General features: G+C 48.7%; 1 protein-coding gene across 12 annotated transcripts in view; it reads left to right on the top strand.

Moving 5' to 3' along the window:
• Nucleotides 1-13,808, top strand: part of Strada (STE20 related adaptor alpha) — a 29,285-nt gene extending 15,477 nt beyond the window's left edge. For 10 of the 12 annotated variants that reach the window (XM_040749933.1, XM_040749929.1, XM_040749931.1 and 7 more), the window contains 10 exons: nt 3,177-3,279; nt 3,550-3,671; nt 5,362-5,470; nt 5,551-5,674; nt 8,011-8,182; nt 8,611-8,715; nt 11,464-11,598; nt 12,152-12,393; nt 12,670-12,712; nt 12,979-13,808. In XM_040749933.1, the coding sequence (XP_040605867.1) occupies nt 3,177-3,279; nt 3,550-3,671; nt 5,362-5,470; nt 5,551-5,674; nt 8,011-8,182; nt 8,611-8,715; nt 11,464-11,598; nt 12,152-12,393; nt 12,670-12,712; nt 12,979-13,131 (1,308 nt within the window). In that variant the 3' untranslated portion in view covers nt 13,132-13,808. The remainder of the gene's footprint in view (nt 1-3,176; nt 3,280-3,549; nt 3,672-5,361; nt 5,471-5,550; nt 5,675-8,010; nt 8,183-8,610; nt 8,716-11,463; nt 11,599-12,151; nt 12,394-12,669; nt 12,713-12,978) is intronic. The other 2 variants (XM_040749936.1, XM_040749935.1) reach the window with 1 other exon arrangement.
• The last annotated feature ends 1,048 nt before the right edge of the window (nt 13,809-14,856 follow it).

The following is a 14,856-nucleotide window of genomic DNA, read 5'->3' as shown; positions in this document are numbered from 1 at the left end:
CTGCCTCCCAAGTGCTGGGATTAAAGGCGTGCGCCACCATCGCCCGGCTCGCAGTTACATATTCTGAGTCACAGTTTGTCGAGGGAAGTCAAGGCAGGAACTTAAACTGCAGGAGTTTGGAAGCAGGAACTAAAGCTGGTGCCACGGATGAACGCCACTTATTGGCTTTCTCTCTATGGCTTGTTCAAACAGCTCTCTTATATTAACAGTGACCACCTGCCCAGGGATGACACCACCCACCGTGGGCCGGGCCCTCCCACACCAGTGATTAATCAAGAAAATACTCTACAGAGTTGCCTACAGGCAGTCTAGTGGAGACATTTTCTCAGTTGAGGTTTCAACCCCCAGATAAATCTAGCTGGGTCAGGTTGACAGAAAACTAACCAGGACACCCCCTTGCTTGTGTGTCAGTAGCAGACCAGACCTCTCAGAAATCCTTTTGTGTTCTAAGTCCATCTGTGGAAACCAGTTCAGATGCGTAATGTATTTCAAGTGTCTGCTAGAGGAATGTAGACGTGTGGTGACGCAGGTGACCGCAAGGTGATCACATAGTGTGCCCAATCTGAAGTTACACAAGGAACACTAAAGTATTTCTGTCCTGTTTACAAAACCATTCCCTCTCTTTCCTGCTTTGTTTGCTTGCCTAATGAAAGCCGGCCTCTGACTGGGGTAGCCACAGAGTGGAAGCCTTGTTCTACAATGGTTTGTGGTGAGTCAGGCAGAGTCATGCAGAAGCCACAGCAGCCTCTAGACTTGCGCATCTCCTGCAGCTCTGCATTTTCCAGTACCTAAAGTACTAGTTGCTAACATTACCCTTTCCAGTCATTTCTGTACCACTAGATCATGGAAGTTACGTCAAGTTACTATGTAAGCAGTTCATAAGAAATGCCATAGTGGAGCTCAGTAGGCAGTGTGTCTTGTATGCCTTCCTGCCGGGAAGCAGGACAGAGGTAACGAGGGAGTTTCCATTTGTACATTACCAAAGAGTCACTTAAAATACATACATTAAAAAGGCACGTGTGGGCTGGAGAGATGGCTCAGAGGTTAAGAGCACTTACTGCTCTTCCAGAGGTCATGAGTTCAATTCCCAGCAACTACATGGTGGCTCACAACCATCTGTAATGAAATCTGTTGCCCTCTTCTGGCCTGCAGGCAAACATGTAGGTAGAACACTATATACATAATAAATAAAATCTTAAAAATAAATAAATAAAAATAAAAAAGCACGTATGATAAATATTTTACTCTGAGGACTCAATTGTTCTTCCTTATCTCTTTTTCAAACTAGAGTAAGTTCAAGAAATTTGGAAATGGAGAGAAAGCTTTAAACACAAAGCAGTTACTTCTCATCCGGGCCATAGTGTTACTCACTTGAAAAACAAATGCCTTTTTTTTTTTGGGTATCCTGAGACAGGGTTTCCCGGTGTAGCTCTGGAGCCTGTTCTCATCTGGAACATGTTCTAGTTGACAGGAAATAGGTGACTCAACTTTAGCAGTGACTTCTGTGAAGACTGTAAAGCTAGGCAGCATAATAGAGTGATGGGCAGAGTCGTCTCTAAGTGATAGAAGGCAGTGATGAGAGAATGATAAGCATGTGAATGTTTGACGTGCAACTGGATGGCGTGGGGTGGGGGCATCCTCAACTACATAGAGGCTAGCCTTGGCCATATGACACTGTCTCAAAACTCAAACAAAAAATAATGGGATGGAAGTTGTAGCCGAATAGGAGTGATCAAGTTAAAGAGACTGGAGAGATGGTTCAAAGGGTCAGGGGCATTTGCTGCTCTTGTAGAGGCCCAGGTTCAGTTCCTAGCACCCATGTGGTGACTCCAAACTATCTGTAACTTGGGTTCCAGACAGTCTGGCTCCCTCTTCTAACCCCCACAGGTACTGCATACACTTAGGTATGTGCAAACAAAACACACATACACATTGTCTTAGTTTGCTGTCTATTACTATGATAAACACCATGACCAAGAGCAGCTTAGGGAGGAGAGCTCATTTCACCTTACAGCCTGTTCCCTCAGATCATCAGACAGTGCTCCAACAATGTTTTTTTCTTAAGTTCCCACAGAACAGCCCATTAAACTCTGTCTACAGTCCTCCCCAGAACACCATGGTCCGGTCTGTCCAGCAGTACCGCCTGAACCTGCTACCAATTTCTGTCTCCATGCCCAAAAGCAAGTTAAGGAAGAAACTTGGGATTTATTTCAACTTACCGCTTTATCGTTTCACTGAGGGAAGTCAGGGCAGGACCCTGGAAGCAGGAATTGAAGGGAACCCTGCTGACTGGCTTGCTCTCCATGGTTTGCTCAGGACTCCCACAGCAGTCATTAATCAAGAAAATGCCCTAGACTTGCCTGCAGCCAATCTAATGGAGCCAGTTTTCTCCTCTGAGATTGGCTTTTCCTGCTTGTTGTGTGGGGAAAGTGATTGGGTAGGGAGATGGGGTCACTGAGGTGGGCAAGAGCCTCACCTTGTGGACATTCACAGGCCAGAGCAGAGACTATGTCTGATAGCCACCCACCAGGCTTCCTGTGAGCCAAACACTGGTTTTAGTGAGAGCAAGAATGTTTAAGAGGACGCCGGGCGTTGGTGGCGCACACCTTTAATCCCAGCACTCGGGAGGCAGAGGCAGGCGGATCTCTGTAAGTTCGAGACCAGCCTGGACTACCAAGCGAGTTCCAGGACAGCATCCAAAGCCACAGAGAAACCCTGTCTCGAAGAAAAAAAAAAAAAAAGGTTCTATACCCACAAGTTGAGAACCACTGCTCTAGCACAAGATTGCATCTGACCATGTAGAATCTCGCCGTTCGGGCTTTAACCATTGGACCCCAATGAAGCAGATAACTGAAACCCCTGTATTTCTCTCCCCCCTGACTCCCTGGCTTTTTTCATGTCTTTCTCCACACTTCCTTTCCCAGCCATGAACTTGGTAGACTTTAGCAGTCAGTCACTGGAAAGGATGGGTGGAGTAACGGTTGCCTGGAACAGTCTTCCTCATTTGTAGAGTGCCCATGTAGTCTGAACACCCATGTGTTGTGTCCTGCTCAGGTAGAGCCAGCACCGTTTCTTTGCCACAGCGGGGTTGCTGCAGAAGTGAGTCTCCTCGTGCATCTGTTGCCACCTATGCCCCTCCCCATTTTCTCAGCTAACCTCTTTTTCTTTTTCTTTAGGCCAATGAGGCAAGCTCAGAATCCATAGCGTCCTTCTCTAAACCGGAGACCATGAGTAGCTTTCTGCCAGAGAGCGGGTGTTACGAGCTGCTCACTGTCATAGGTAATTCCCAGGAACACACCCACCTCCTCAGCTAGCTTCGAGGATTCATGGTGACAATGGGCTTCTATGGGTTTCCTGTGCCAAGAATAGGAAGAAGTCTTTGCTAGGAGGCCATAGTTCACTACGATGGTTGCCTGAGAAGGACCGATGGGAAAACCAAGAAATGTCAGCTATGAAAGTAGCAGTAGTGACCATTCGAGCTAGATTTTTCTTTAGAGTAGATAAATATGAGTGGCTGTTTTTATTTAAGTTATTCCTCTTTTCTTTTAGGTAAAGGATTTGAAGACTTAATGACAGTGAATTTAGCCAGGTACAAACCAACAGGAGAGTATGTGACAGTACGAAGGATCAACCTAGAAGCGTGTTCCAACGAGATGGTGACGTTCTTGCAGGTAATATGGTGTGGGTGTGACCCTTGGAGGGTGGGCTCCTTTACATAACAACATTGTCTCATTCCTCTAGAAGTTTCTCTGGGAAACTAAGGTGGACCACGAGGCATCAGTGAAGAATCTTATGCATTTGACCCTGTCCATCAGACTGTGGTGCTACTCAGTCCAGTTGTCCCCTCCTCTTTAAATATTTCTCTTGGCTTTGTTCTGCATTATTCAGAGAGGCTAAATAGCATGCCTGCAGGCAAACATACCAGTAAGCAACTTGTCCAGACTCAGTCCCAGGAAGTCTTGGTCACAGGCAGGGCCACCTGCTCTGCTACCAGTGGCCATTTTCTGGGCCTTAGCATCATGCTTGCTGTAGATGGCTTTTGATTTGATAATGAAGGCATCTCCCTCTGGTTAAACTGGTATAAGACACTCCTCATGGTCCTATGATAGCAGTGTGCATAGCGCCCAGCGAAGTGTGAACTCGGGCTGTGTGCAGCTCGTGTACTTCATATGCAGTGTTTTCCTCAAGTGGTGTTCACCAATCGGCGTCGATGCTCACCTGACTGTGCTGTCTGAGTTCCTCCATTCACAGTCACTAGACGGAGCCTGTACTAACTTAGTTATTTGTGAGGGGGAAACTGAATTTATTCCAGAACATGTTTGCCAATGTGGTTTTTCTGGCTTTTATTCTCTAAAGCAGTAGACAGGCTGAGATACCTGCCCACGTGGTCTCAGTTTAGGTCATAAAGGCCAGGGGCCTGAAATTTCTAGGTTTTTTTTTTTTGTTTTGTTTTTAATTTCTTTGGAGGTAGGGTCCCACCTTCCAGCTGAACTCACATAGCCCAGGCTGGCCACAAACTCATCAGTCCTCCTGTCCTAGCCTTCTAAGCCATCAGTTCTCAACCTGTGGATTAAGACCCCATTATGATTTATAACAGTAGCAAAATGACAGTTATGAAGTGGTAATGAAATAATTATGGTTGGGGTCACCACACATGAGGAGCTGTACTAAGGGTGGAAGCGTTAGGAAGGCTGAGAACCTCTGCTCTAAGCACTGGGATAACACAGATCTCCCTGGCTCTTCTGAGGTTCCTTTCTGTGTAACAGTCCTGGCTGTCCTGGAACTCACTCTGTAGACCAGGCTGGCCTGAAACTCAGAGAAAGGTGCTAGGAAATGTCTCCTTGTATTCCATAGTTTCTGTAGTCTGTTAGTTCAGTCAACTCTTATACTTTGATGTACAGTGGGAAAACAGTTTTTGTTTTTAGATAGCATCTTGCTATTACCCAGCCTGGCCTCAAATTTACAGTTCTACTACCTCAGCGCACGAACTGGGACTGTGTTCTTGACTTAAAAGGTAGTGTGTGCCTCGGCCTTTGGAGTTAAGTGGGTCACTTCCCAAGTCTTCAGTCACTGCTTTCTTTTTGTCATCTCTGAGGTAGTTGATGCTCACTGTGTTGACAGCAGTGACCCTGCATGGTGAAGGGTTGATTTTTGAGGCTCTTGGGTATTGGTGGCTGGCAGGGCCATCCAAAGGCCTGAATGGGCAAATCAGGTGGCTTTCTCCAGGCAGGATGGGCCTTCCTACTTTGGAAGACCTCTGAGGAGAGCACCCAGAAGGCGCTAGGCCTCCACACTGTAACCTGCCATCTTGATGTTGGATGCCATGTGGGACCCTGACCTCAGCTTTGCCCTTGCTTTCAGGGGGAGCTTCACGTCTCTAAACTCTTCAGCCATCCCAATATAGTGCCATATCGAGCCACCTTCATCTCAGACAATGAGCTGTGGGTCGTCACATCATTCATGGCATATGGTGAGTGGGAAAGTTCTAGAACGCTTGTGGTTCCTTCTGTGCTGTTTCCTTTCTCCTGTTACTCTTGGTGTCCTTTTCAGGTTCTGCCAAGGATCTCATTGGCACACACTTCATGGATGGCATGAATGAGCAGGCGATTGCATACATCCTGCAGGGGGCGCTGAAGGCCTTGGACTACATCCACCACATGGGCTATGTGCACAGGTACCCTTTACTTGTGAAGCTAGAGTTCAGAATCAAGGATCTGGATTCTGAGCTTGACACCTGAGGGAGAGTCATTAGTCTGTCAGTGCTGAAGTCACTTGATCTTTATCGTGTGAGAGGACCATCTGCTGTGTCTCAGAGCAGGCCATGGCCAGGCCAAAGACAAATTTCTTTGTGGTTAGTGTCAGGAAAACCCATAATGGGGAAGACAATGGAACTGGAGTTCTCCTTCCACTCCATTGGTTCCAGGAATAAGACTGAGGTTGTGAGGCTTGGCAGCAAGTGCCTTAACCCACCGAGCCATCTCATAAGCCCCGAACTGCAGACTGAGGCAGAAGGCAGTGTGTGGGAATAGTTTTGGGACCTAGATACACAAGAGCTGTGCATTTAAAAGCATAAATCAAGAAAATGATAAATTTGATTACATCAGTCTTAAAGATTTCTATCTCGTCAGTGACACTCTGAACAAAATAGTGTGTCCTAGAATGACAGAGGTTAGCTTTGTCTAAACATACATGAGCAACAAGGTCATGCAAAACAAGAAAAGACGGCAGAGTGGCAGGAGGGGTGGTCACAGCAGTTGCAGGGACACACACTCAGCCCTCGTGGTCATAGAACCACAGATGAAGACCCGATGTCACATTGCAGTGGCTAGGAGGCTGCATGGAACCTAGAGCCACCAGCTGGGGCATGGAACCTAGAGCATCATCAGCTCTGGCTGTGTGCTAATGTCTGCTACATGCTGACGTCTGTTACAACTGCACTGAGTACACGTGTCTTGAGTGTCTCTCCCTGGAGAATGGGAAATATGAGGTCCCTGGGCTATAGTTGCCAATCAGAAGCGAGAATCCAGCATGTACAGATGGCAACAAGGATGAGGATGAGTCTTGAAGTCAGCACTGAAAAAGGAGCGAATTGCTTAACAGAAAGTGACTAAGTAAATTTAAAGCACACACATGCACTTCCCAAGAATGCCCAAGAACAAAAAGTTAAAGTATAAGTAGGAGCCAGGCTGGAGCATGAATGGCAGATGTCTGTGAGTTCAAGGCCAGCCTGGTCTACAGACTGAGTTTCAGAACAACCAAGGCTACACAGCAAACAAATAAAAATCATTAGTCCTGGTATGGTGGTGCATGCCTGTAAGAGAGGCAGATCTCAGAGCATTAAGGCTTTGGGGCCAGCCTAGTTTACATAATGAGGTCCAGGCTGGCTGGGACTATCCATTGGAACATGGCTGACATGCCAGGGACCTCACTGTTAAATAAAACTAACTTTCCCTCCCCCAGAAGCCAGCAACCTGTCAGTTAGGGGCAGAGGCTCTTGAGCTCCTCTTTCCTCCATGCTAGAATGCTAGGGTTCTATACAGGCAGTCACAGTGTCTGTGGTCGCATTTGTCCAGAGGAAGCTGTTTTGATCAGGTCTTCCCTACCTCTGGCTTTTACAATCTTTCCATCCGTTTTTTTGCAATTGTCCCCAGCCTTGGTGGGAGGAGAGTGATAGACCTGTCCCATTTGTGCTGAGCCGGGTGGTGGTGGCTCCACCTTTAATCCCAGCGCTTGGAAGGTAGAGACAGGTGGATTTTTGCGTTCAAGGCCAGCCTGGTCTACTGAGCAAGTTCCAGGGCAGCTTTAAAGAGGCTTACAGAGAAACCCTGTCTGAAAAAACAAAAACAAAGCTGGGCGTTGGTGGTGCACGCCTTTAATCCCAGCACTCGGGAGGCAGAGGCAGGCGGATCTCTGTGAGTTCGAGGCCAGGCTGGACCGACAGCCTCAAAAACAATACAGAGAAACCCTGTCTTGAAAAACCAAAAAAAAAAAAAAAAAAAAAGAGAGAGAGAGAGAGAAAATGGTCATATATACATTTATGTATGTATGTGTTAAGAGAAGCCTTTTTCTTTGAGATGAAGCCTTCCCGCCCGCCTGGTTCTAGATCCGCATCAGTCCCAAATAAACACACAGGAGGCTATATTAATTATGAAGCTGTTGGCCTTGCTTGTCTCTTACTGGCTAGCTCTGCTTTAAGTAATTACCCCATAATTGTTAATCTAAGTATGTCTCTTACCGGAGAATAGTTCCGGGCTCCTACCCCATGGTGTTACATCTCGGAACTCTCCTGTGTTTCTCCTTCCCAGAATCCTCCTGGATTCCTAGCCCCACCTATCTAGATTCCTATTGGCCAGCAGTAATTTATTGACATATACACAGGACTTCCCCAACATGTATGAGATGCACGTATATGCATGGGATACACACAAGGGGGAGAGCTGGCCAGGTCCAGTATTTGAAGACTGCAGATTTGTAGCATGAGGCATGCACATGTCTTAATTTCCCCCTTAGGAGTGTCAAGGCCAGCCACATTCTGATTTCCACGGATGGGAAGGTCTACCTGTCTGGTCTACGCAGCAACCTCAGCATGATCAGCCACGGGCAACGGCAGCGTGCGGTCCATGATTTTCCAAAATACAGTGTCAAGGTCTTGCCGTGGCTCAGCCCAGAAGTTCTCCAGCAGGTCTGTGTCCTTGGGCCCAAAGAGACACAGAAATTTACTGGGGTGGAACTTCTCTCCGATTCTGGAGGAAGAGTCCTGTTGGCCAGTTGTGTCTTAGCACCCACTCAACATGGGCATTGCCTGCCCGCTGTGGATGTGTGGGTCCCCAACTTGTCCCTAGTGTCTGCCTGAGGGACACTTCCCACCCTGTGGATAGAGAGCATTCTGGAAATACTAGATCCCATTCCAGTGTGCCTGCTCACTTCATAGCACCGCCAAACATTTGCTATCCTCACAGAGCAGTTACCCGCATTAGAAGGTAAGCGTGGTCAGCGCCCGGTCCTGACTGGGATGGGCATTCATCGCCTCCTCGGTTTTTATTCCTTCTTATTTAAAGAAAGATCAGGGCTGCAAATGGAGTCACCTTTGGCTTTTTTCTTCTTTTTTAGAATCTTCAGGGTTATGATGCCAAGTCTGATATCTACAGTGTGGGGATCACAGCGTGTGAACTAGCTAATGGCCATGTCCCCTTCAAGGACATGCCTGCCACTCAGGTGAGCCTGCAGACCTGTGCTCCCTTCTTCTCATCTGCCTGCCTTCCACAAATGTCTGTTGCTTTCTGCCACACGGGGACGCTGACTATGGCTAATAACATGATAGTCTTTTTGCTTCAAGAAGTTTCCCACCCGCTTGGTGGAGGGGTGCTTGTGCAATTCTTTGTTCCCTCCTCTGGTGATAAATATTGTGGTCACAGAGCCCAACCCATAGGGTGGGGCAAGCAGGGCAGAGAGTGCAGAGAGAGGCACATAACACATGATACTGTATGGCTGTGCAAATTGTATAAAATGCTGATCAATTTTAAACTTAGAGCAATCCTCCTGCCTCAGCTTCCAAGTTTTGTGATTGTAGGCATGCACCACCATGCTAAGCTACCTGATCCTTATAAACTCATCAGCTATGTCCTGTCTTCCTTCCTTGATAAGTACAAAAGATCAGCATCCAGTTTCAAATCCCAGGCATCTCTGGTTGTGTGCCACTGTACTCTGAAACACACTGTAGAGCCTGCATTCTGCAGACCCCTGCACATGCCTGCCTTTTGGCCACCACTCAGGCCAGTGGCACAGTCTAGAAAAGAAACTTGTTCAGGTCCTATCACACCCAGGAAAAGGAGTTGGGATTGTCTGGGCAAGTGTTACTTGAATCTCAGGTGCCTGGAGCAAGATCTAGAACCAGGAGGAGGTAAAAACCTGTGAGCAGGCCTCCCCCCTCAGGCTCACACACTGCTCACCTTGGGGTCACAGGTTGAAGCTAGAGAATGGTTGAGTCAACTGCCTTGAGCAGGGACCAAAAGAACTTCTAGGGGGCGAAAATACTTCGTTTAATACTTAAAAGAAAAAGAGTTTGTGTGCACATGCATGTACATGTGCATACATGTTACATGTGTACCATTGCCTAAGGAGTTCAGAAGGGGATATCAGAGCTCCTGGATCTAAAGTCACACACTTGAAAGCCACCCAACATGGATGCTAGGAACAAAACTCAGGATCTCTGTAAGGGCAGCAAGCTTCCTTAACCACTGAGTCATCTCTCCAGCCCCTAGTCTAGCCCTGAAAGCTAATGGCAGTTGACTGTACAAATAGTGGGAATGGAAGCCTAATCTTGGCTGGAAATGTAGCTCAGTGGTAGATACACCAGGGTTTTTCTTTTGGGCCACCAACCAGCTCCCAAATCATGACACAGAGACTTCTTATGATTTATGAATTCTTGGCCTTCTATTAGCTCATATTTTACTCTGTTTCTCTTTATCTAGGTTTTGTCTGAGCTCAGGGCCTTTTACCTTTCTTTCTGTATGTCCTACTCTGTGTCTGCTGGCTGGCAGCTGCCTGGCCCCTGGCTTCTTTCTCTCTTTCTCCTGTGTTCTCTCCATTTTCTCCTCCATTGCCATTTCTCCTCCTACTCATTCTCTCTGCCCACAAGCCCTGCCTGTTTTTCTACTGGCTGTTCAGCTCTTTCTTTTTTTTTTTTTTTTTTTTTGGTTTTTCCAGACAGGGTTTCTCTGTAGCTTTGGAGGCTGTCCTGGAACTCACTCTGTAGACCAGGCTGGCCTTGAACTCACAGTGATCCACCTGCCTCTGCCTCCCGAGTGCTGGGATTAAAGGCGTGCACCACCAACGCCCGGCGTTGTTCAGCTCTTTCTTAGACCAGTCAGGTGCGTTAGGTAAGCAAAATGAAACAGCCACCCATCTTTACATGATTAAAAAATGCAACATAGACAAATGTAACACCCTCACATAGTTAAAATATCCCGCAACAGTAGAGTGCTTACCAGGATTTGCAGAGTCCTGAGTTCAGACCCTGCAACATCAGTGTGTGCTAGCAAAGAACAGATTGGGGCACAGCAGAGAACTGTAAATGGCTGGGGCCAGGCTTTCCCGAGAGCTGCTGGGTGATCAGGCTGGAGGAGGAGACAGGAATGCCGTATATGATCCCAGAGAACAGGGAAGGGCTGAAGGTACAAGCATGGGTGACAGTGGTGGGTTATCCGTCCGTCTGTCTGTCTGAAAGGTGACTCATCTACCCATTCTAGTTCTTAGCCTAACTTAGCTCTGATAGAATAATCAGGAGCCTACCTATAAGAGATGGGTAAGAAAATAATTGAGTAACAGGAGCTGCTCAAGAAGGAGTAAGATGGTTAGTGTGGTCCTAGTTAGGGTGGACCTTGTTAGTTTGAGTTAGTCTGGACCTTGTTAGTTTGAGCTAGTTAGTGTAACCTAGTTAGTGTAAATCACTAAGCTAATTAGTCGTCCAAATCCAGAAGCAGCATTGTCCAGTAAAACTTTCTGCAATAATGGAAGTGTCTGTGCCTGCACTGTCCACAATAAGGGAGTCACTAGCCACTTGTTACATTGATCACTTAAAATGTGACCGGTAGATGGAGGAATTGAATTTAAAGCTAACTTAAATAGTCTGGTGGTTAGAAGCGCCCACATTAGTGGAATCCTAGAGAATTTTCCAGGTTCTGTTTGGATTGCTCAAAAGGTTCCTGAGGTCACTCACAAAGACAGCTGTCTTCAAGGTGTGGCTGGTTTTGCATGTATCAACGCTGGGCTCCTCATCCAGCCCTGGTGAAGGGGCACTTGTAGTCCTTCCTCTCCCATTCTGTCGTCCCTGCCAGCCAGTGGCCAGTGTTCCTTTGCAAAAGCCAGATTTGCATGATGTCTTAGAGTTTTTACTGCTGTGGTGAGACAACGTGACGACAAGTGAGTTAGTGGGGAAAGGTTTTATTTTGCTTACACTTCCAGGAAACAGCCATTACTGAGATGGCAGGACAGGACTCAAGCGGGGCAGAAGCCTGGAGGCAAGATCTGAAGCAGAGACCATGGAGGATGCTGCTTACTGGTTTGCTCCTCATGGCTTGCTCAGCCTGCTTTACTGTAGTACGTAGGACCACTTGCCCCAGGATGATACCACCCACAATGGGCTGGACCTTCCCCATCAGTCACTAAGAAAGTGCCCACTGGTCAACAGTGGCACACCTTTAATCCCTGCACTCGGGAGGCAGAGGCAGGTAGATCTCTGTGAGTCTGAGGCCAGCCTGGTCTACAGAGCGAGTTCTAGGACAGCCAGAGCTATACAAAGAAACTGTCTTGAGAGAGAGAGAGAGAGAGAGAGAGAGAGAGAGAGAGAGAGAGAGAGAGAGAGAGAGAGAGAGAGAGAGAGAGACGGACAGGGAGAGAGAGGGAGGGGGGAGGGGCAGGGAGAGAATATATGCCCTACAGGCTTGCCTACAGCCCATTCATGTGGAGGCATTTTCTCATGGGCTCCCTCGTCAGATGACTCCAATTAGTGTCAAATTGACATAACCCTAGCCAGCCCCCCCCCCACTTGGATCTTCACTCCCAGAGCTTCCATTTCTTCAAGGGAGTGAGGTGTTTGTGACGGAACTCTTGGCTGTCCAGAGTCCGCAACCCAGACCCGTGTCTTCTCCAGATGCTCCTAGAGAAACTGAATGGCACAGTGCCCTGCCTCCTGGACACCAGCACCATCCCTGCCGAGGAGCTGACCATGAGTCCCTCGCGTTCCGTTGCCACCCCTTCCCTGAATGACAGCCTGGCCACTGGTAGCCTGCGGCCTTCCAACGGCGACTCGCCTGCCCACCCCTACCAGCGGACCTTCTCACCCCACTTCCACCACTTTGTGGAGCAGTGCCTTCAGCGCAACCCTGACGCAAGGTGCCTGCTGGCCGTCGGCCAAGCTGAGGGCAGCGCAGGGAGCTTGGGAACGCCAGCCAGGAGAGAGGCTGGCTCTTAAGTAGAGACCTCGATTCCCAGAGGAGAGTGTGGTCCCTCAGCAAGAAGAACCAGCTTCCTGTTAAGAAGCCAGCCTGGGTAGCTTTGGCTGTTGGGAGAGCTGAGGGAAGAGGTAGAGGGCCTGGGAGGAGAGGGTGAATGTCAGGGTTGGAGTAGCTGAGCCCAGGAGTCATGTGGTCTCTTCCCCTTTCTCTCCAGGCCGAATGCCAGCACCCTTCTGAACCACTCCTTCTTCAAGCAGGTATGGAAGCGCTCCCCTGGTTCCAAAGCTGCTGCTGCTGCTCACCTGTGGCTCTAGACACCCTGACCCTTAGCTTGGGGTGGGTGCTCTTCCACTGCCTGTCTGAACAGAGGGATGACCATGTTTCTGAAGCCCTAAGAGGCACTCTCCTGCCTTTCCCTTTTGGCTCCAGGACACCAAGGGGCAGGAACCATGGCCTGGTAACCCAAGGTCCTGTAGTGTCCTGAGTTGCAGCATCCACCGTCCAACTTGTCTTTCTCCCTCAGATCAAGCGACGTGCCTCAGAGGCGTTGCCCGAGTTGCTTCGCCCTGTCACCCCCATCACCAACTTTGAGGGCAGCCAGTCTCAGGATCCCAGTGGAATCTTCGGCCTGGTGACAGACTTGGAAGGCCTGGAGGTGGATGACTGGGAGTTCTGAGCCAATGCAGCCTGCACCCTCCAGCTGGGGTGGGGTATGAGCCCTGGGGGCCTCCCTGAGGGGCGGCACCTACCTCTGGGTGCTGACTGGGTAGAAAGGACACTATGTCGGCAGAGCTGGCTGCTGGCTGCTTGAAAGGACATTCTGGAAGAGACTTCACCGTTTCTGTGGCTTTTGAGAGACAGGGAGTCCCTGTCTCCAGGGACTTGGAGAGGCCAGAAAGCTGACACCCTGTTCTGTGAGCTCAGGGGACCTCCTCAGAAGGAAGAGACACTGCTTTGGCCCCGAGGCTCAAGTCCAAGCCCAAAGCTTAACTCACGACCCAGGGATCCTTCACTTCCTCTTCCTGCACTTGCTCTCCTGTCTACTCCACTTTCTCTGCTCCCAGATGCTGGAGGGCTAAACGGGGACAAGTCCTAAGCAGCCTGCCCCTGTCCTGCCCTCAAGCATCTCCCAGTGTCTGTCTGAAGAGCCAGGTCAGTGATGGCTGGGCGGGGCATCCTTATCCCCACCTAGCTCTTGGGCCCTAGCACCTGCAACCTCCATCCATGCCTCCTGTCAGCTGCTGCCTTGGTGCCTCCTCCAAGAGCCGCAATGTCTTGCCTCATCTGAGGGCTTGAGTAAGTCCTTACGTTGTGTTAGTTTCATTGTCAGAACAAATTAAAATTTTCAGAGTATGTTGGGAATGACACCAATGTTTCCATGGGTGCAGAGGCTGTAGCCTACTTTTAGGATGGCCAGACAGACTCAGGTGCAAGCCATCGTTATCCCAGGATGGGCTGAGTGGGTGTGGAGGCCTGACAGTGATTTCTTTCATAAGCAGACATACCAGTTTCTTTAAAACCCACAGTCTCTTAATTCCCTAGAATTTCAGGAGTATTATATTAAATTTTGCCTTGGCAAAGTTATCTGGAAAGGGCACCAGTGCTGGTGTCTAACCAAGCCTACCTCTGGAGCACTAGGGCTCTGGCAGCCAAGGGTGGAGGGCTCTGTCGTATCTCCTGATGGTTGATAGTAATACCCAGCAATCATGTAACCCAAGAACCTGTCATCCTGGCAGCCAGTGACTATGACAAGGGCACCGGCCCTAACTTTGTACATGCCCAGCCCAGCATTCCCACTTGGCTAGGCCCCTGGATGAGGCCCTCTGCTGTCTCAGGCACTTCAAACCCTGGGTTTTGTGTTGTTTTGTGTTTTGTTTTTCGAGACAGGGTGTTTTTTGAGTAGTCCTGGCTGCCCTGGAACTTGCTCTGCAGACCAGGCTGACTTTAAACTCACAAAGATCTGCTTGCCTCTGCCTCCCAAGTGTTGGAATTAAAGGTGTGCATTACCACTGCCTGGCATAAATAGCAGTTTAAGGAAGTCCTCCATTTTCTAAGACTTCTTAGGCCATCAAATGCCCCCACTTTCCATAGTCTGAGAAATTCTTTAAATTGAGGCCAGAAACGTAGCTTAATTGGCAGTACTTGCCTGGCATGCACGGAGCATGTTTGATCAGCCCTTAAGCAGGGCGTACATTGGGAGTGGGGCATGGTACCTCTCTATAAACCCAGCACTTGGGGGCAGAGACAAGAGCATGGGCGTTGTATGCATCATCCTCGGGTGCATAGCTGGGTTATGGCGTGCTTGGGCTGGATACCTTGTCTAACAACTACAGAACATTTAAAGAAACTTTTTTCTTTTAGTTTCACACTATGGAGGTGGAGTAGGGGCCCTGAAACGGCA

Source organism: Mesocricetus auratus, unplaced genomic scaffold (assembly GCF_017639785.1).
Source record: "Mesocricetus auratus isolate SY011 unplaced genomic scaffold, BCM_Maur_2.0 Super-Scaffold_100007, whole genome shotgun sequence".
In the NCBI taxonomy this organism is placed as follows: Eukaryota; Metazoa; Chordata; class Mammalia; order Rodentia; family Cricetidae; genus Mesocricetus; species Mesocricetus auratus.
The sequence above is the reverse complement of the archived record's forward strand: the minus strand, read 5'-3'. Positions and strand labels throughout refer to the sequence as shown.